General features: G+C 37.2%; 1 protein-coding gene across 3 annotated transcripts in view; it reads left to right on the top strand.

The window, feature by feature from the left end:
• sns (sticks and stones) overlaps positions 1-20801 on the top strand; it is a 67661-nt gene that overhangs the window by 19198 nt on the left and 27662 nt on the right. For all 3 annotated transcript variants that reach the window (XM_066297916.1, XM_066297915.1, XM_066297914.1), the window contains exons 2-3: positions 6757-6918; positions 8787-8966. In XM_066297916.1, the coding sequence (XP_066154013.1) occupies positions 6757-6918; positions 8787-8966 (342 nt within the window). The remainder of the gene's footprint in view (positions 1-6756; positions 6919-8786; positions 8967-20801) is intronic.

The following is a 20801-nucleotide window of genomic DNA, read 5'->3' as shown; positions in this document are numbered from 1 at the left end:
AGAGACCTCAATGAAGTTGTTTCGGGATAACTTCCAGCTTGTATCGGAAAAAGTCCTTAGAGTTTAGACCAATATGAAATACAGCAGTATTACGCTGTAATGAACACTCGGTTATAACGAACAACCAACAGAATCCATCCAAGTTCCTATAAAGCTTTTTACTCGGATATGACGGACGGTCGGGAGATGGTGCTGTGAGTGAACCGCGGGAAATTTAAGCGAATGGGCCAAAAAATCAGCACATTTTTTATTTTGAGAAAATTATTTTAAATAAATATGACAGGACTGATTTATATGTCGATGAATTTCTCAGTGATATTGACATCGTTGGAGTAACTGCCAACGATCGATACGGAAATGGTTCGAGTGATGAGTAGGAAGTTGAGGAGAATGATGAAATATTAATTCCTCGCACTTCAAGAGGCCCAGAAAAAGAAAAATGTCTAAATGCCATAGATCTTTTGCAAACCAAAGTAAGTGAACAGGTATTGAAAAACCGCAAGATGCAGAGTTAAATTACTGATTTATGTTCTACCTTAATTTCGATTTTACTTAATGTTTTTGTTGTTTTTCCTTCTTATTTAATATACACCTATTTGCTACAACGAAGAGTTGTATAATTCGGTATTTGATTAAAATAGAAATTTTCAATCAACAAGTTTTTTTCCTCGGCCGCTTATAATGAACCTCCGCATTTAAAGAATGACAAGCAAAGTCCCTTGATGGCTCGTTATAGCCGAGTTCTGCTGTATTACAAAAGAACTTTAACAATCTCCACAAGATGTTAGTTCAATTCATTTGCATCCTTAATTCCTGTCTCAGCAAACAAAGACTGTGTCAAACAAGTGCCACCTCCCCTTTTCAGTAGCTTTTTGAATTTTATCACAAATTAAAGGTCTCTAAACAAAGTAAGAAACACTCAAGTGAGCCTCCATTAGGCTGATGCTCTATCTTATGGTCACGGAGATGTCATGATGGAATTCGAATTTGGAACCGCACCGATTGTGAACCGCATTTTTCATGGTATTGTGATAGAAATTTTCTAGTTTTGTTAATTTATAAATGTTTTGTTTCGTCTTATAATGGCGCGTTAAATACGTATATGTTTCGTCAATGGAAGCGCCCAAAATTCTACAAATTTATGTGGATTTATTGAACATCTCCAAAAACCGATCATGAACCAATAATTTTCAACCAGTTAATTATCAGCCTGTACACCCCGTTATTAATCAAGTAATACTAGATCGATTACAATGCTAAACGCGATAATTAATGTGTTCGCGAAACCCGTGGGTTGTCGATGGCCGATTATAAAATTATCCTCTTGCATTTCCTGGTAGTACCACTTTTAATCGCTATAGACTAACGGTAATAAGTGCAATGGGCAATTCTCTCTTTATGACCCAATTCGTGCAAATTCGCATAATGACGCGTCATTTGGGGCCATTACTCATAAAAAAAAAATCGCTTGAAAATCGGCGAATTTACAGTCACCACACTACTGATTATAAACCGGTCATCCGTATTAATTAACCTTATTTGCAGGTTACCGGTTTTCAAACATTTAATTTACGACCAACAAGCAATTATCAGTAATTACAATGGAGCCTAAAAATTGAATTCGACTATTTCAGTTGAGTCAGAAATGGAACTTTTGATTTGGGCTTCATTAACTGCCATTCGAGGATTAATTAAATCAGCTCTCGATGGGTTTTAATGAGTTTGAGGAATTGCCCCACTCAAAATGCAGGAGGCTCCCAGATTCTTGCGTCAGGGCAATAGCCCGGCATGCCATAAATTCATTTCAAGCACAAGTTGCCTCCCATCTAGCATAAATACAGGGCCTGTGTAATGATCGAGTCCCATAATTTATACAGGCGTGTATAAATCTTCAAGAGAGATATACATATTTGATGTGTGCCTCTTAAATGGGAGCGTAGATAAGCCTTTATTTTATAATAATATGGTAATACGTCTGGCAAACAGTTACTGCTGGATATTGTATAAACATGAGCGGAGAGCACTTAATATTTATGGTCGTTATTTACAATTTTCACTATTTTTCAAAGCGACACTTCAAAATATTACAAATTTCTTCATTTACCACAACCAGTCGAATAAAATTATTTTTCTCCTGTTGGCGCAGGCGAGTCATATTCCCACGGTATGTTGAGACATAAATCCAATCCAAGATACACCACTGCCAAGAATGGCAAAAAGTCGAAAAAAACCTTTCAGATTTTCAAGGTCGACTTTCGAGAACACTGTAAAGAGCCACAGTGAGTTGGAAAATTTGAAATTTTCAGTCTGAAATGAGTTGAGAACAAATATGGCATCATGGGAGCTGACGCTCCTCGTTGTTGGAAGAAACGTCGTCTTGCCCGAACTGTCGGCTAAGGAATTTCGCGTGACTTCTGGCCTTTAAATAAAATGTCCAGGGTCGATATAGCACCCAAGCCTGGGGCTGAAGCGAAAAACACAAATTTTACTAATTCAGAACTCAATGAAGGTACATAAACTGCCTCTTACGGAAGTCTGTGAAGTAATCTAGTGCAGTTTGCAGGTTTCTTTTTTGCTTCCCCGGGGATTCACTTTATATCTATAGCATTGAGCTAACGAGTCTGTTTGTGTTTACTTCATGTAAAATTTATGAGACCTTAGTTAGTGGCTGCTGCAGTATACCCCTTGCTGGATGTAGGATAATCAATAGATTACACGCCCGACCATTTAGTATCTGAAATTTACTGCAATGCTAATTTAATTTTACTTTCAGGTATATTAAAATTTCCTTCTTTAGGTCGTGCGAATTTGCTCTAGATAACCAATGGCCGTGGGATATCGAGAACTTGGTAATTAACTTACCCATTGCGCAATTAGTTTCCCCCAGAATGGGCGACACAAAGGTTTAGGTATATCTCCAGATCGTTGCCTTTATTAGCAAAATATATGTTTATGTTATCAACGAATTTGATCTATTAACTGAGTTGGGCCGAGTCCAAAAAGCATTAGATTGCGTCTGATGGTCGCATTTTGGCATATAATCTCTCGATTAGGAAATTATGTATAGCTGGTATAGGATCGCTTAAATTATTGTGTTGCATTAACTATCTGACCAAAAAGAGGATAATACGAACTCGCCCTAATTATTCAGAATAATTGCTTTATGGCGCGAAATGCTTATTGCATTAAAGTCTGCTGCAATTCGTAATGTTGATAAAAACTCATATTTTCACGCTCTTATTTCTCGGTCTTTATTCTCTTGCGACTACTGAACTGTGGATAGTACTTAACAATTTATTATACCAAGAGTGGGAAATTAATTCACCCCAGATAGCGGCTGTTTTGCACGGAACATCGTTATTTCCAACCTCTAGAAAACTCGGTAAAGTAGCCCCGTAATTACGTTTCTACTATTTCATCCTCTAAATTTTTAAAACGCAATTTGTGGCCTAGTTTGGTCATGTATCTACGTTATTAAGTATAAATCGTCTGGCCAATCCTGGTGCACGTCCATTTCCTCGGTGTTTATCCTTGGAAGAAATATCGCCGCTATTTACTCTAATGCTCTATATTTTCGCAGAAAAGATTGTTCTATGGCTTTGGATTCCCACTTTTTCACCATTCTCCCAGCATAAAATAGCGTTAATTTGTTACGTTTTATCTCCGAAAGGTTATAGACTTTTTTCGCTACATTTAGCAAAAGAAAAATTACCCTTTGCCCGTTTTTTCGAAACGAGGAGATAATGATAACAGTGTATAAATTCTCTTTACATTCGGGTGACACGTCTCTTCCATACATGCATACAATTTCGGGGTAATATGTGTAGGAGCACACATATGAAACAATGGTTAGGCATCCGAAATTAACCCCAAATCATGCATGAGAAATTTCGGGCTGGAAGAAAGTGCGGATTAAAAATTATTTTGTTTCCTTCATGGAGAAAGCTTGAAATTGACTCTTATTAGATTTGCCATGGCTCCCTGTGTCGGTTTTTAAGAAATTAAACTCGCCATGAGGCCATTTTTTCCTGGGTTCAAACTTGAAGACTGCTTTTTCGTAAAGATCGCCGTAGATATCATATCATTGTTTCAATTTTCTACGGATTAGGTTCAATTTACTTGTAGCAGTCCCTGTACCCGCTCTCAATGCTTGTTAATGGCAGTTTTTAACATGACTTCTTTTAAACCAATTTTTTTATACCGAACATCCTGTATATGATTGAATATTACACGCCTAACGGTCAGCAAAAATAGATTCTTAAGACGCTCCTAGAGCTATCGTTTTAAATCTTTAAAATTGTTCAAAATTTGTTTCACTTTGCCTGAGACGTGAAAACTCCACTTGTTCATACACGGGGTGTTTCCGGAATTATGGGACCAAACTTCTGGGGATTGTTCAATGCAACAATAGAAGACATCTGAATATAAGAAAGAACCCGTGCCTGCAAGTGCCTCCCTAAGGCGCTACGGCCTTATGACGCTTTAAGACGTTTATGTGCCAAAATGTGTTTTATCGAATTTTAGTTGTTTTTATTTTAATTTGTTTGTACGAAGTAACACTGCAGTAATTATTCAAAATGTCATCTTCAAATTCACCACACCTTTTTAATCTACCTACGTGGTTTCTGCGGACTTGGCTGGAAATTTGATAATCGTTTTAAACGACTCCAAATGTCGGAGTGATTCGTGCAATCGGGTCCTGCTTTGTTTCCACTGGCATTTCATGAAACAGATACGTTACATGCCCCCACAGAAAAAAATCTAAAGGTGCCAGATAGGGGGGCCGCGGTACTAGACCATCCCTGCCGATCCAAATATTGACGGGTCTGAAGAGAAATATATGCAGGTGCACGATTATGTTGCAGTTACATTTGCCGTCGAACGTTTAATGAGACGTTTCCAACAAGTTCCGGCAGGACTTCTTGTAGAAAACGCCTGTTAATAGGTCCCGTTAAACGATTGGACAGCCGCTATGGTCCAACCAAACGGTCATCAACAATACCGACTCACATGTTAACAAACCAATGTTGCTGATGACTTCCGATAAATGTCGTGTGCGGACTTTTTCCTGCTGTTGAGTATGCCATCTCGTTTGGAACTAATTTCATTCGTCTATAAAATAAAACGTAAAAAATAATGAAGCAGCCAAAACTGAACTCTTGGCTGATCATCGACTGAAGGAAAACCTTGGACATTTCCTAAATGGTATGGATAAAGTTACAACGCATATAATACCTGCCAAGCGGAAACGTGAGTTGCACTCATACTCGTATCGATGCCCAACGCGCAACTCGACTAGTGCTAGTCGAAGGTTTATCTACAACTCGGTTGAGAACTTCTTCCACAAAATGGATCGTTCTTGCTTTTCTACTACTAAAACTCGATAAAACGCATTTTAACACATAAATGTCTTAAAGCATCATAAGGCCGTAGCGTCTTAGCGAGACATTTGCGAACGCGTATTCTTATGCTCAGATGTGTTCTATTGTTGCACCGAACAATCCGCAGAAATTGAATCGCATAGTTCTGAAACACCCTGTCATTTAAAATCACAGGCAGTAATAAAAATATAAATATTGTAAGAATACCTGGAGGATGAATAGAAGCGCGTCTTCGAAAGCTTTCTGATCGGAGCTTTTGATGTGACTCTCTTTAGCTTTTAGAAACTCGACGATCGAGTCCAGAAAACACCCTGCGCATTATTTTGTGCTGCGATAGTATCAACCAAAGGAACAATTCCTTAATAGATTTTCATTAAAAACAACCAAAGATTTCTGCGTGGGATACGAATGCGCCTATTATTCACATTTTAGGTACACTCATGCCAATAATTTGCAATCCATTGTACAATGTCCAATCAATTTTTTTATCGAGGAACAAAGACGTGATTAACAAACTATCTGACCGGCAATGGCTGTCGCAATGGTTAATTGAACGCCCTTTATATGGTATTTTTTGTTCATTAGAGCTACATATACCGTAAGAGAATTAATCGTGATAATCGAGACCACTGTAATAAACACGGTGAGTGACTTTGCTCGAATGGGAATTCGTATGGTTGCGAAACTAAAGAAAACACTGCTGTGGTGAATTTTAAAGGTCACAAATAAAAAGGGATGATATATACGTCTTTGGGTAAAAAATTATTCCTTTTTTGCTGTCATTTAGAGCAACATCTCCTCTTGGCGAAATTGAAACTGTTTTCCATTACGGCCACTGAATATCAATGTGACTGTGACGAACAAATAATATTTTATACGAGGAGGAATTTCGTTTTAGACGTTCCAGTTCCATTTACGTATTTTCGAACAAAGTGTGACAATTTAGCTTTCAATTAAGCTCTCTGTTTAACTGAATGAGGGATTTTTCGGTATTAGTCGGATTAGAGTGTGAACAATGTGATATGCCCACGTTTGGTGTTTCTGCAGTAATGGTTTTAGCAAACATGTTCCAGTCATATATCCAGGGTTTTTTAGGGCGAATGCCGGTATTTCGAGTGGAGCATCGTTCATGTCACGGTTTGTGGGTTATTCCCCGGCAGAATGCAGATGTTTAGTATGAAACGGTGTAAAAACTGATCAAAACGTGTTGGCAAAAACTGGAAAAACGGGGTTCATAGAGACGCATTGCGCAATATCTCTTTCGTCTCTCAAAAGCTCCTATCTATTTTCGTGTTTCTAATCATCTAGATGACTTTAAAAACTTAATCCAATTAAATAAACAATTAGTATTCTCACAATAATTCTTGTTTTTCAGTTTATCTCCTTGCTCAAACCGTATCCGCGCTATCAACGCAACAATTCTTCAGAAGGCAGCCCACAAATGCGACTGTCCCCGAAGGACAAGAAGTCACTTTGGCCTGCGAAGTGTCCAATTTGGCAGGTGCTGTTCAATGGACGAAGGACGGATACGCTTTAGGTAAGAAAGCGCCAAGATTCCCACACCTTTGGTGTTCTTTTTGACTCACGAGACGTAGCTGAGCAAAATGGACACAAGGGTATTCCCGAGAATGTGTGAATCAGAGAGCGCATGGAAATATATTCAGTTTCGTGGACTGCTGGATAGTGATATATTATTTAGCATCTCCAGCAGTTCTCTCTATGCCTGATATTCTCGACGAATCATGTTTTCTAAACTCGACAGTTCCTAGGGTGTCGACGTTCTCAACGTTTCCGTTTTTTTTTTAAATTATTCATTTCTTGTCTCCAACCTTCTCTTGGATAAAGTGAGTTCTTAAGTGTAATTATCATCATCTATGGCTTTTTCGTGAATTGAATTGGGGTCCTCATGCTATGCACACAAATATTATGTGATCCGAGATTCATAGTGATGTGAGAAATGCTCCAATATCGTTTGTTGGATTGTTAGTATGGCCGGTTATTTCGTTTTCTTTTTCTTCGTGAAATTCTGATTTTCGAGTTCATTCTAACAACTTATTCAAATTTGTAACTCTTGATTGGCGCCAAATTACCCCTCGGAAGGGATTTGTTTGCCTCTGTATCTTCTGGAAATCGCGTCTTACAGGCCCCAAAGCAGTATCCTGAAGTTATTCTGGAATTAACGTTGTGCCGGCAATTAAAGTCTGCGAGAACAAAGCGTAACATTTTAGTAAATTAAAGGTCATTGCTCAGATTAGCACTCGAAAACGTCGGAGAAAAAATGGTGAGCTTTGGCCACTTACCAGTGTTGAGCTTTCTTTGAGCAGTAATAAATTATGGGAAAATCGTAATTTTGCTTCTGTATTTCTGCAGGCGATCAGAGCGTACAAACAGACTTGTGGAAAACTCTAATACTCTGAAAATAATTGTTGGGTTTCCTCTTTGGTTTATTTATCCTTTGACTCGATGCTTCTGCCTCTAATTCCTCGCATATGGAACATCTGGAAATCGCTTTTGCTATACTCCATCCTGATATTTAAGTGATTTCTTCGTACGCATTCACATGTAGCTCGCAAAAATCAATTTTCTCGAATTGCTTCCCTTAAAAAGGGGCATAATAATGAAAGACCAGCAAAACCTATCGCGCAAGGGAGATTTTGCATAATCATCGCTGCCAATTTCTTTGCCGCCACGTCTTGATAAATTGTCAGCAATGTCAGGGTAAAATATTAGCGAAATTCATATTTTAAACCGTTGGGAACATAGTTCTGAGCCCCGAGGCTAAACTATTTTTCCACAAGAATGATAAATTACGACAAAAATAACATTCGTAGTTTGTCACAGTGGTCTTAATTGATTGTTTAATGTATTAGGAGCGATACCCTCTATAATATTTTTAAACACGTATCTCGTCTCCGTCTTGGTGTTTTCCCCTATAATCGCTCACAGTCCATTATGCTGAGAAATTCTCTTGCGAAAAGGGCGAAAAAGAAGTCCGAGGACAAAGGGAGTTTTCCTTGAAGTTTTCAGGAAGGAACGATTGTGTGTTCAGTTTGAATGTGCCGTCAAACGGCGAGGGTGGGTAATTTCTTCTAATTTTATTCTTACGTTGCATGGAACGGTTTTCCTCCCTTGGATTTACGTGGGACAGTCCATTTTCTGCGGGTCAGATTTCAAACTAGAGCAATAGTCATTATACCGCTAATAAAGCAGCTTTTAGTGGATTACCTAAAGTGAATAGGTGCTCTCGCCTCATTACGCTTGACCCTCGAGACTGGCCGTTAGCCACCCCTGCGATCATCGATAGCCCTTAATTATTTAAGTGTTTCTCTCATTAGAAATGGGCAAGATCCGCAAATTTTCTAACGTCCATGGGAAATTCGGTAACTGATTAGAGCTCTTTTGCAGGATTTTCCTCGGTCATCACGGGGTTTCCCAGATATTCGGTTATCGGGGAGCGCAGGAATGGCGTCTACAACTTGCGGATAAGCAACGTTTCCCTTGAGGACGATGGGGAATTTCAGTGCCAAGTTGGGCCCTCCAAAATGCACAAGGCCATCCGGGGATATTCCAGACTCACGGTTATCTGTAAGTAGAAAAACTATTTTTCAAACTTCGTGAATGTTCAAGAACTTGTATCTGTCAAGAACAGTTCCATGTATCCGTTACATTTTTCTTTGTAAATGTCACGAACAACACCCAATTAATCAATAAAATTATTACATGAGTAACCATCCGATCCTGAAGAAAAGAAATTCCATACAGCGACACTCCTGTCCTATTCATTATCCGTAAGCATTTATCACGACTATAAGTAATGTCCTTGTTGAGTACATAACAGCAATATACTAATCATGTTTAATGCATTCATGGCGCAATTCAAATACGTTATTATCAAAAAACTCGTTTCGACGACTGCAATCAATTTAAATTACGATGTAAAATTTTGAACAAGCCTCGTTAAAAACGGCCCTATGTCGGGCTGCATTATAAAAAATTACATTCAAAATGGAACAATGCAAATCTGGCACGCTTTATTCTATTTTTCATACGCCATTATGTTATGTTCGTTTAGGTTAAATCGATAACGCAAATCGCAAATGATATATTTTGTGCATCGAAGCTAGAAAATTGGAAATTGCCGGTAGATCGTGTCGTTTGCAGGTGGGTATTTAGTGTGTTCAAATATCGAATCGATAACTGAACACCTCTTTTTTTCAAATTCACACTCACGAATTTCACGTAACGAATTTCCTGGTTTTTCCTTAGAAAAGTAGACGGTGAAGGAAATCAAAGAGAACTTTCGACCACGTTAATTATTCACAAGTGCCATAAAGGAAAAGGCGTCTCGTGACATTTACTCTATACAGCGTAGGTTAATGTAAAATTTATGGCAAAATCATTCTTGATTTGAGGCACGACTAAGTGACGAGCGAGTGATTAAACATTAAAACAGCGCCTGTGAAACTTTTGCTTCTACATTTTTCTTTTTGAGGCTTGATGGCTTCCTTCAAACAGAATTGAAGACACAGTTTTTGTGAATTATTTAGCACGAGTTCCTGCAAAGGTCGGAATTTATTTGAGGTCGAAGATGAGAAAAATCCTCGCATCAGTCAATCGAATTTTTTCTCAAACGACGAAACCTGTGATAAGGTATTTTTTCTGTGACCGGGCCCTAAATTTTTAACATTCGAATGAAGAGACAATTGAAGTTTATTAGAGATTAAGAAATCCCCAAAAACGCGTGAACAGTTCGAGAGCGAACTGGTGAACTGGATATTTAATATTCCTGCCGATTGATTTCTGTTTCCGTAGTCTTACCCGACACTTTACACAATAATAGGGCTCAAAATTCTCTTAACAACCCTGGAGATTACAGACTTTATTCAGGAATTGACAGTTCCTTTCTACAAAATAACTTCAACGTAGGAGATCAACTGAAGAAAAATAACTTTGTGTTTCACGTGCTTAATAATTAACTTCTCCATCTGAAAACAGACTTTTTCCATTTTCTTTTAACCTAATTTGAAGCCCTAGACTACATAAATAATTCTTGAATTTACAAGTTTTATCAAGAAATTGACAGCTACTTTCTGGAGGAGAATTTGAAGATGCGATAGCTAAAGACGGAGCAACAACTATGTTCTGAACATTGTTGCAGAAGTATTTCCCTTTTTGCAAGAAATTTTCTATTGACTTTTATGGACTTCTGAGAACCTGAAGTCCAATTATATAATGCCTGAAATTGCAGACTTAATTGAGCAATGAATTGGAGAAATCAAAACCGCTTTAGAGAGCAATCGGAAAAATGCTAGATCAACACAAGAACAAATATTTCCCATTTTCTTTGACGTAATTTGCGGCTCTACATTGCTTCGGTAATGACTGTCCAATTAAGAGTCACAAAAGGTTCAGAAGAAGAAATAACTTCTTTGTCCTGTGTTTTTTCATTTACAGGTAAACTTCTCCGGTGATTTCATGTAATTTTCAGACTATAAATTTCCTTTCCATTTATTAGGCAATTAGTAGGTACTCTCTAGACGTGAATTTGAAATTTAGAGAATGTGGCATTCTATTACCCAACACAAACCGCTTTGCGAAATCTCTTTTGGTTTCCGAGACAGGGGGTCGCATAACGTCTCAAATGGAAGTATCGAAAAATGCTTTTCTAAGGCTGCATGACCTCAAATGAGGGATCCATTGTCAATGTAGGTTCCATATGACTTAAACCGAAAAACAACTGATCGAAAATTGTCCGAAGGGGAGAGGTACCTAGTCGGGCTCCATAAGCGTTCCGTGGCCCCGTAACGCTCGACTTTTAATTTCGTACTCACGAGTCATTTCGATACATATTTTTGCTATTTTTAAATCGCTCCAGTTGAGCCTCCAATCACACAAGTTTTATGTATAATTTTGAGAACGCGTAATTGAGCAGAAGAGGATGCGTAATCACAACTTAGCATGATTCACCAAACTCGTCAATCTAAAATGTCGCAGCTCTGTTCTATAGAACAAACTTACCAGGTGATCGCACAATAATAATTAATCGGCGAATCAATACTGAAACGGTGTTGCGATTTCGTGGGAAGATTACACATGTTACATTATAAGCGTGACAAGCAATCAAATTCCTCCTAATAATATCTTCTCCGTAGAACGTAAATCTTATTAATGTAGGTGGTGTGGAAACCTCTTATTACCTAGGGGATTTAATTGACCTCTTTTTAGTTACATATTACTGTGGCCAGAAACAACCTTTAATTTTTCCGCCCTTTGTCCTTTCAGGTCCGACATTCGTCAGGGCACAAATTGAAATCGCCATTAGTGTCCTGTGTCCACTCGGCTGCCTTAATTAGGATGGGTCGCTGCCGTGCCCACATAAAACCTGTTCGCTCTTTAACACGAGCATAATTGATCGAATTAGCACCGGAAAATATGTTACAACCCTTAAAAACCTAAATTTCATTTATGTTCCTTGAAGAGTTAATAATTCCGGGTTTCAAACGTCAAAAAAAATAATTCACAGATAAACTGCTTTTAACTTTTATCTGTGTCGCAAAGTTGGTTTGGAGGGAAAGAAAAATAATAATTTACAAAAGAGCCCTCCAAGCTGAAAACTTTAGGGAAAGAAAAAATGAACGATTACCGATAAGAGTTTTTAATCATATCTTGCGAGGGTAAATCGTGCTGTATGAATTTATGGCAAAAAGGGAAAACAAATCAAAAAGTGACGGGAAAATATGGCCCCTGCCGGCATCGCCTGTTCCGAAACAAAAGCGCGGTATCAAAAACATTTTTTCCCATTGGTCTGGAAACTTCTTCGCGCAGAGTTTTAAATTACTGGAACAATTAGGGCTGATCGCCTCTGCTCCATTAATATATTATACAGAGAAGACCAGAAACAGTGCATAAATTCGTTAAAAATGGAAGGAAATATTTTTCAAGAAAATGCTGGACCACGTCAAGAATTGTTTTTAGTCGTGCACTTTTGGACGTGGCAGACGTATACAGGGTGTTTCCTAAGTACGGTACATAACTTCGGGAGCGTGTTCTACAGCTAAAATAACGGTAATTTTGTTATATAAACTATATCTCAAAAATACTTCGTTGCGGAAATACAGGGTGTGAAAATGTCTTTAAAAAATTACGATTTTTTAAATATTTCCGAATCTACTTGAGACACTTTAATGACATTTTGCGGGGTTGGAGAGTTAGCAATGATGCGTATTTTACGCTAAAAACAGTGGCTGTTGTGTAACCAGTGACGTGCCGGCAGGATAATTGCTGGATATTTTAAAGGAAAAATGTGGTACGCCACTGTTCTGTTCTAATATTTTGTTCCTTTTTTAATTATGTGTTCGATTTGGAAGAAAAAAGTCTCCTGCCTTTTTTTCGTATGACGCACAATTTTCAAGTAAATAAAAAAAAAAAATTGCTAAATTTTTTTTATTATTTTTTATTATTCTTAAGAGAAGAAATACTTGCATGAAGATATGAATTTTTTGTTGTATACTTGCCTGTTTGGTAACGAAATTGTCGACATTTTCCTAGTCACCAACACCGTTTATTTATCTGTGCGTGAGACATTAAATTTCAGACAATAAAATTTTCACACCCTGTATTTCCGCAACGAAGCATTTTTGGGATATAGTTTATATAACAAAATTGCCTTTACTTTAGCTGTGGAATGTTCTCCCGAATTTATGTATCGTACTTAGGAAACACCCTGAAGATAGAATTACTCATGTGGTAGTTAAACGTATTTTTTCATTTTTTTTGTTGAACCCCAAGTGCATTATGACGTTTTCCGGTTCTTTGAGAAAATCTAAACATATTTCATGAAACATACCACGTCTAAATTGAACAAATTTCGGAAAAAATACAAACATTAAAAGTGACAATTGGACTAATAATACTTAAAACCTAAGGATGTGAATTAACATAAGCTAATGTACTAAATGTTTGAACTTTGTCGCGTTGACTTAAGTTAAAGAACTTTTCTTAGCACTTGAGGAGTGTTTGCCGCCCTTCTTGAGTAATTTTATATTTTAACTCTTCTATATTGTTGGGCTCATTTAAATACACTTTATATTTCAGTCAACTTCATAATAAATCCATAGGGGGGAAATCAGACGATCTAGCAGACCGCTGTGCGGCATTGCGCAAATATTTTTGCCGTGAGTTCATAAAATATGATCAAAATTCCTCAAAGAACTCGAAAATGTCATAATATAGATATGGTTCCAGAAGAAGAAATGAAGAAGTACATTTATCTACCACATGGGTGACCCTGTAAACATGTTTGTTACGTCAATAAACTAAAAATAACATTTGACGTGCTCCAGCATTTTTATGAAAAATATGTCTTTCAATTTTTAACTATTTTATGCGGGATGTTTGGTCCTCTATTTATGTATCTGGGCCTCTATGTATGCATTAGGCGATTAATCATATCGCCTATACCCATGACATCGTTCCAAATTATCGAACTACGAGTAAAATTATGCTTTGTCAAAGTAATAATTGACTATAATACAGGGCGTTGCTGATATTAATCCACATTTGGGCGGCAGAAAACTGGTAACGATAAGTCAATTATTTCTCTAACTTAGAAAATTCGATTTTCTGAGTTAGATATTAGGAGCATTATCCAGAATTTTGTTAGTTCAATTTAATTTGAATTATGCAGGAATTTTTAAAATATTTCACATCAGATTACTAAAGAATCTTAAATATTATTTTTCAATTTTAATCAATCAAATTTATCAGTAGAGGTTACTCGCATTACCTAAGAATATGCATCGCATAAATTTTGATCTTTAATTTTTTACCTTGAAAATTTATGAAATTGCAGCAAAGGATTTTTTTTGTAAATTTCTTTAAAACTTCTCTCCTGTGAATCCTCAGAGAACAGTAAATTATTGCACTATCAGGAGAATAATTCAGGTTAGTTTCCCAAGGGGTTTTCAAACTCCCTGCAGAATTTACTTCATTTCTTTGAGTTCTAGAGCGTGCATAAAGCCTTGCGTTGTTTTCCATAAACACTTCTTCTCAATTATTTTTAATTCAAATATCAATTTTTAGAACTCGTCTACGTTAGATTTCTGTTAAAACGAGGGTAAGGCACGCTCGCTATTTAAATGACTTTCCGTACCTCTTGACAATTCTTGGTGCTCTAAGCAAAATTTCTTGACACTTCTTCATATTATAGTTGAAAAATCCTTAAGTGGAGAAAAGTGATACCTACGCAAAAGTCTTTAATTTTAAATCGAGTCACAAGTTCTCTTTAAAAATACACGTCACGATCATAGACGATATATGGAAGTTATTCCAAAATTCCAGAAATGAAAAACTTAAAAAATATTTTAAAAAATTCACAAGCAAGTGATTTTTCTTTGTTTATTAATTTAAAAAGTATCACCACTGAACAGATCACTAAAACCTAACACGACAACACCAGTCATCTTGTTCTGGGGTGAAGGGTTTCTATTTTACGGCCCACCAAAAAGTGATAATTTCAATTTTTCAGCGCAAATCTTCCAAAAATGAAATATTTCAGAAACGAACTTAGCACGAGAAAAATTACTGAAATATTAGGGTCGTATCCAAAGTTCCTCATATGTATGTAACGGCCCTGGTCTCGAATGGAGTTATGGGTAACGCTCCATTAATGAAAACATTTTTAAACTATTTTTCTTGTCCTTAATAGAATGTTATTGCGAACCTCCGCTATTTATAATTTGTGAGATGCCTATTGCAGATTTCCGCGTTGCCTGGCGAAAGACTTTCCAAAAAAATTGATAAGTATAATTTCAAAAACACCTCAAAGACAAAAATAATTAGGGAACACAATTACACAAACAAATTGAAATCCGAGTAAGAGAAAACGCGAATTCAGGCCTTCCTGAAAGACCGACAACAATTATGCTCACTCTTAGACGGAAGCCGAATAGTAACAATCGCAATAACGTAAACGCTTGACTCAATAGTTGAGTCATCGGCTTCTGCCAGTGATGTTGCTCAACCCGACTGTGAGGCCATCAGCAGGCAAAGTATTAATGGACCACCCAGTGGATAGTAGATAAGTGGTCCAGTGGATTCCTCCGCTCTCTCTGTTCCAACTTTTGAGCTTTTCCATTATTTTTCTTTATTTTAATCCCGAATTGTGTGGTCAAAATCCGGTGATCCATTTGTTTAAAAGGTTGTATTTCAAAGGTTAACCCTAATCTCCCTCTAAGTATTATCCTCAGTCACGTTCCGGGCCAACTGCAATGTCACGGCGTCCACTTTATTAGCCATAACAACGGTCCGAATGTGACTCAAAACGGTGGCGGTTTCCTCTCTAGTCATTTTCTATTTTCGACGAGAAACCCGCTGAATTTAAAGGCGATCAGGGCAATAGAAGGACACGACGTCCTCCCTGATGGCATTACGACCAGTCCGGGATGCTGCCACTCAGATAAATGAAGGACCTGAAAAATGACGCTGACCTTATTTCCAGGATTTTTGCTCCGGTCTTTGTTCCATTTGAAGCAGCTTAGGGGGGCCAAAACTCGTGATTAGAAGAGGGATTTTTGTTTCTCAAAACTGGCAACGAGTGGGGTGTGTAATGGCGATTCGTCTTCGTTTCAATTGAACCGAAAAAAGCCTGAGACAAATTAAAAACTTGGGCAACACAAAACCGCGGTCTTAAAGGATTTCTGCTTGGCAAAACCAACCAATTCCTGCCTATTGTGGTGTTATTGTCCGCCAGTGAAAGAAAACTGCTGACTAGATTTTTTCCCCTTTGTAATCGCCTTTTAATTTCCTCCGCTATAATTAGGGGAAAAGATTACGTGGCTGGTCCACCTGAAAGGAAAAAAAAGATTGCCAATTGTCTTTGCGATGGGAAGTTCACAGTGGTTTTTAGATTTTTCTTTGGCTCAAGCCTAAATTGCCTGCTTTTTCTGCGGAAAACTTAAGGTGTAATTATTCCAAGCGAACGGTTCGCAAATAGTAACCCCAGAGAACATTTAATATCACGACGATGACACTGGAAAGTTTCTGTAACTGAAAACTATAAAATCGAGTTTCAGCACCGACGAGAAAATAAAAGAGAAAGCAACTTTATCAGTTGTTCCTCCTTATGGTCCTGAGAAATGTTATAATGTCTCTCTGTAGTGTTGTTAATGATGAATGATGTGCGTCACGGGGGTGCATAAAAGTGCAAATTGAAATGGACGTCCCCATTCCACGACTTTTAAATAACAAAACCACTACATTAAACGGTATTTTCCATTTCCTCCGACTCTTCTCCGACTCGTAATCATCTCAAAAATTAAATAAGCTCCATATTTCGCTCGTTCCTTTCTGCTTCTTCCGTCCTAGGCAATTAGGAGGAACTGCGTAATCATTTCTAGGAGCGAGAGGACGGAACAACTTTTTTCCTGCGAAACATAAAATATTCGGTATAATTCGTTTCGCCCTCGAAACAAATTATCCTTAAAAATTACGACAGTTCTGCGCAAAAATGAGCGGGGGATATAAATGGAACCGGTAACACTTTCATTAGCCGTGGAAACTGGGGATATAACACAAACCAGAACAAAATGCGCTCGTAAAAGTAAAATTTAATAAAGTTTTCTTTTCAGAAAAGGATCAAGCAGCAACGTGAGGACCACCGTCTTGTCGCGAAATATCGTTATTTCTCCTTTCTTTTATTGCTTATTATTATTTTTTCCTTCGTCTCACTCCTGGAATTACGACCGGAAATCAGCGCCATTCCGAACAGGATTTTGATAGCTCAACACGAGATATTTCAGCTCGTCAAATAAATCGTTTCAGTTTATTATTCTGCATGAGTTTCTTAATTTCATCCCAGATGTTAGGTACAATGTGTCCCAAGATGGACGTAACAAGAGGACAGATAGACCAGAGTCTTTAGAATTTTCGAATGACATTTGTGGCCGAGTTCCGTTCCTCGTAAAATTATGGTAAACAAAGAACGAGTTGATTCCGCATTATACAGGATGTTTTAGGAACAAATTTGAAAAAATCATCACAAGTAAAGTGTCTTTATTTTTCAATATACGAAGAGAAGCGGCTAAAAAAAGTGGTTTCGCACGTAATCTTACATCTCCGTGCCCAATTTCGGGGGTTTTATTTTTATTATTTTATTTTTCGGAAAAGAAAATTATTTTTTATCAATTTTCCATCGTTAGAGTTCACAGAAATTGTAATTCTTTACTGCAACGTTGCTGCATCATTGGGAAGTGGTTCGGCATAAACCAATCGTTTGAGTCGACCAAATAAGAAGTCCAATATTGAAAGGTCTGAGGATCTCGGAGGCCAATTGATTGGATCATTTCGAATAATCCAATTTTAGTTGATAAATAAAAAAAACAAATGACAACGTTTGACTATTTGCGTCAAAGCCCGGTTTCGTTTTGTTAAAACATATTCGAAACAATTTTAAGGGCTTGAGAGAAAGGTTCCAAAGACGTGCGGATATGGGTAACGGTCACATAAAATTTTTTTTTGAAAATCGTAAATCTATTGCTAATTAGTTTTTTTTATAAATCTGATGTGTTACGTTAGATATTTATCATTCCTTATAATATTTACAAAATGTTCAGTATATGATGAATCAGATGATTCAAAATTTATAAATGTTTTACTAATAATACTTTTATATTTCTGAAATTTGGTACAGAGATGTAAGATTGCATTCTAGACAACTTGCTTGAGCCAAAATCTTTCATATACAGGGTGTTTCCTAACTACGTGTAAAAAATTAAAATTTAAAGGCGTAATCCTCGACTGATTTTGAGTCAAAAATGTCTAATAAACATATGTCCGCAAATGTCTTGTTTCCAAGATACAGGGTGTTGACTGAAAGACGTTGAAAAAAGTTTTAAAGGTTTCTAAAGGTTTGGTGGTATTTACTAACTTGTTTATTGTTAGTTTTTTTGCTACTTCCACTACTATAAACAAGATAGTCAGTGTTATTTTGGTGTTTTACTCTCTAAAGTGAAAGTATTTAGTACTGTGTCCCAAAAATCAGATTATACCTCAGTTTTGAAAATGTTTCAAATGTCTAATTACACTAATCAAGAAATGGCCAATATGGCCTTGCTGATGGTAAGTGTTTGGCAGCGAGGTGCATTTACATGGAAAGGTTTCCAAACCACCAAGCTCCCAACCACCAAACCTTAATGATGAGTAATTATTATGAGTAATGTTGGTCATTTTCAGCAGTTCTTATAATTAATCATTAAAGCATTCCCCCAAAAAAGTGTCTTTTCTAAAATTCAAACACCCAAATTGAGTCATTTTGGAAATAAAATCTCTTTTTCTTGTCACATTTCAACACCCTGTATCTTGGAAACAAGGCATTTGCGGACATATGTTTATTAGACATTTTTGGCTCAAAATCAGTCGAGGATTACGCCTTTAAATTTTTTACACGTAGTTAGGAAACACCCTGTATATCTTGAATAATAAAGACACTTTATTGGTGCAGATTTTTACGAATTTGTTTATAAAACATCCTGTAAAGCACGTAATGAACTTATTTTTTGTACGCCGTAGTTTTACACCAAACAGGAGTCAATTCCTAAACATCATTTAAAAACTCAACCATTTTTAGCCCATTTGTCCTCTTGTTATATCTATCCTGGGGCGCACTGTATACAAGTATGAGGTCTGTAAATGACAACACTCCATTTTCTTATTTGCCCACTCACGGGCGTGAGAAAAGGAGAATATGAGAAGAAAATCTGTGATGCATTTGAAAAAACGTTCTCTACCACAGATGTGGAGGCAAGTTTCTTAATGCGAACCGAAACTAACCAGAATGAATAATACTCATAATTTTTGTGTGAACTAAGCTAGCCGGATTGAGTAATGTTTATTAAGCTTGTCTGATCTGAACTCATTAAACGAGACATCATGATTCTGGACTCATCGTAACTAATCTTAATAGATCATTTTCGAAGCTCTTGGCAGGTAAACTAAATTTCAAGAGTAACTGAACTGACCTGAATAAATAATTTTCAAAATTCTTCACTACGCTGATCTGACTTGACCATAGCATATTCAGGAAATTTGGCCCACTTAAGTTGACCCATATAAATCTTATTCGCTAAATTTGGTTAGCTCAAACTGAGCTGACCGGAAAAGGATTCCCTAACCTAAACAGGCCGAAACGAGGCATCGTGAAAATTGTCGATTGTTTTCAGCAATCTTAACTAAACAGAAATATATTCGGATATCTGAACTAAATTGATCTGATTTGAAAGGAACATATACAGGGAAAAACGATTTCAAGTCACCGAATCAATTTTTCTCTTTGCGCTCACATATGCGTGCGTAAATTGCGTTGTTTGCTCACTAGTTTCCGCACTACCTACATAATACCCGATCAAACAATAATTTATTTTTTCGATCCAGCGTACACACGTTTCTTTGTGTTATACTTTCAATTCCATCCCCTACGCAAACCCCGTTCCATACATTATCATCCGCCCTAAACTGCCCTAATCGGCCTTATGTTCTCCCTGAACTCAAGAGATTGTAAGTGGTAGATATTGAAATCGGTCCTAGGTCCTTAACGATATCAAACACGGTATTAATAGAGCCATGAAACTCTGGTCGTCAGACCAAACGTTTGCTTTATGTCAATAACATCTGAAGTAGCACACTTCAGGGTTGAGCGGTATAGTTCAAAATTAACAACAGTGTCACTGCTATTAAAAAGAATCCTTATGGATAAAGGATGTATTATCCAGATATTTTTATAACGAAGTTTCAAGCATCTGGAAAGCGTTCAAGCTCTTTCTCCCTGCATGTTCGCAGATTAATTCCCAATTTTCCGAATATTCGAATTCAGTGAGAAGCTCTTTGGCAGTTTTTTTTGGGAAGAAGGAAATGGAAACTCCGATTTTGTTCTTACAATTTTCCAAGAAATTTTTCTTCCTCTTAATGGAAATAAATTTTAAAGACAGTGCAATGCGCCAATATTCCAAGAACGTACTCGTAGTAGGTAATATAATAATGACTACCTTCCTATATCTTGCCAATTAATGGCCTCGAGTGAACCTTTACCATTACGGCGTTGTAACGTGAAACTTGCTGTGTCCGAAACTCCGAAATTGAGTTTTGGGAGTTGGAAGAGCAGAAGTAATGGACGAAATGCAGTTTGTTGCTTGCAACACTTCCTAATTCGATTTACTGGGCGATGTGCTGTGCAACGTGCTATTTAATTTCTTCACTCGCAACGTAAGTAATCATAAGAGTTTAAGTGAAGGATCGAAGTTTGCATTCCCATATGGCTACAAATAAACTTGCAAACAGCTCATATAGCAGAAGGAGATAAATTAAGGGCAGAATTTACCGAGCGTGCAAAAATAATTTATAACCGCCCAAACGTATAAATTTCCTAAA

This window comes from Euwallacea fornicatus, chromosome 29 (genome assembly GCF_040115645.1).
Source record: "Euwallacea fornicatus isolate EFF26 chromosome 29, ASM4011564v1, whole genome shotgun sequence".
NCBI lineage: Eukaryota > Metazoa > Arthropoda > Insecta > Coleoptera > Curculionidae > Euwallacea > Euwallacea fornicatus.
Note: the sequence above shows the minus strand (reverse complement) of the source record. Positions and strands in the feature narration are given on the sequence as shown.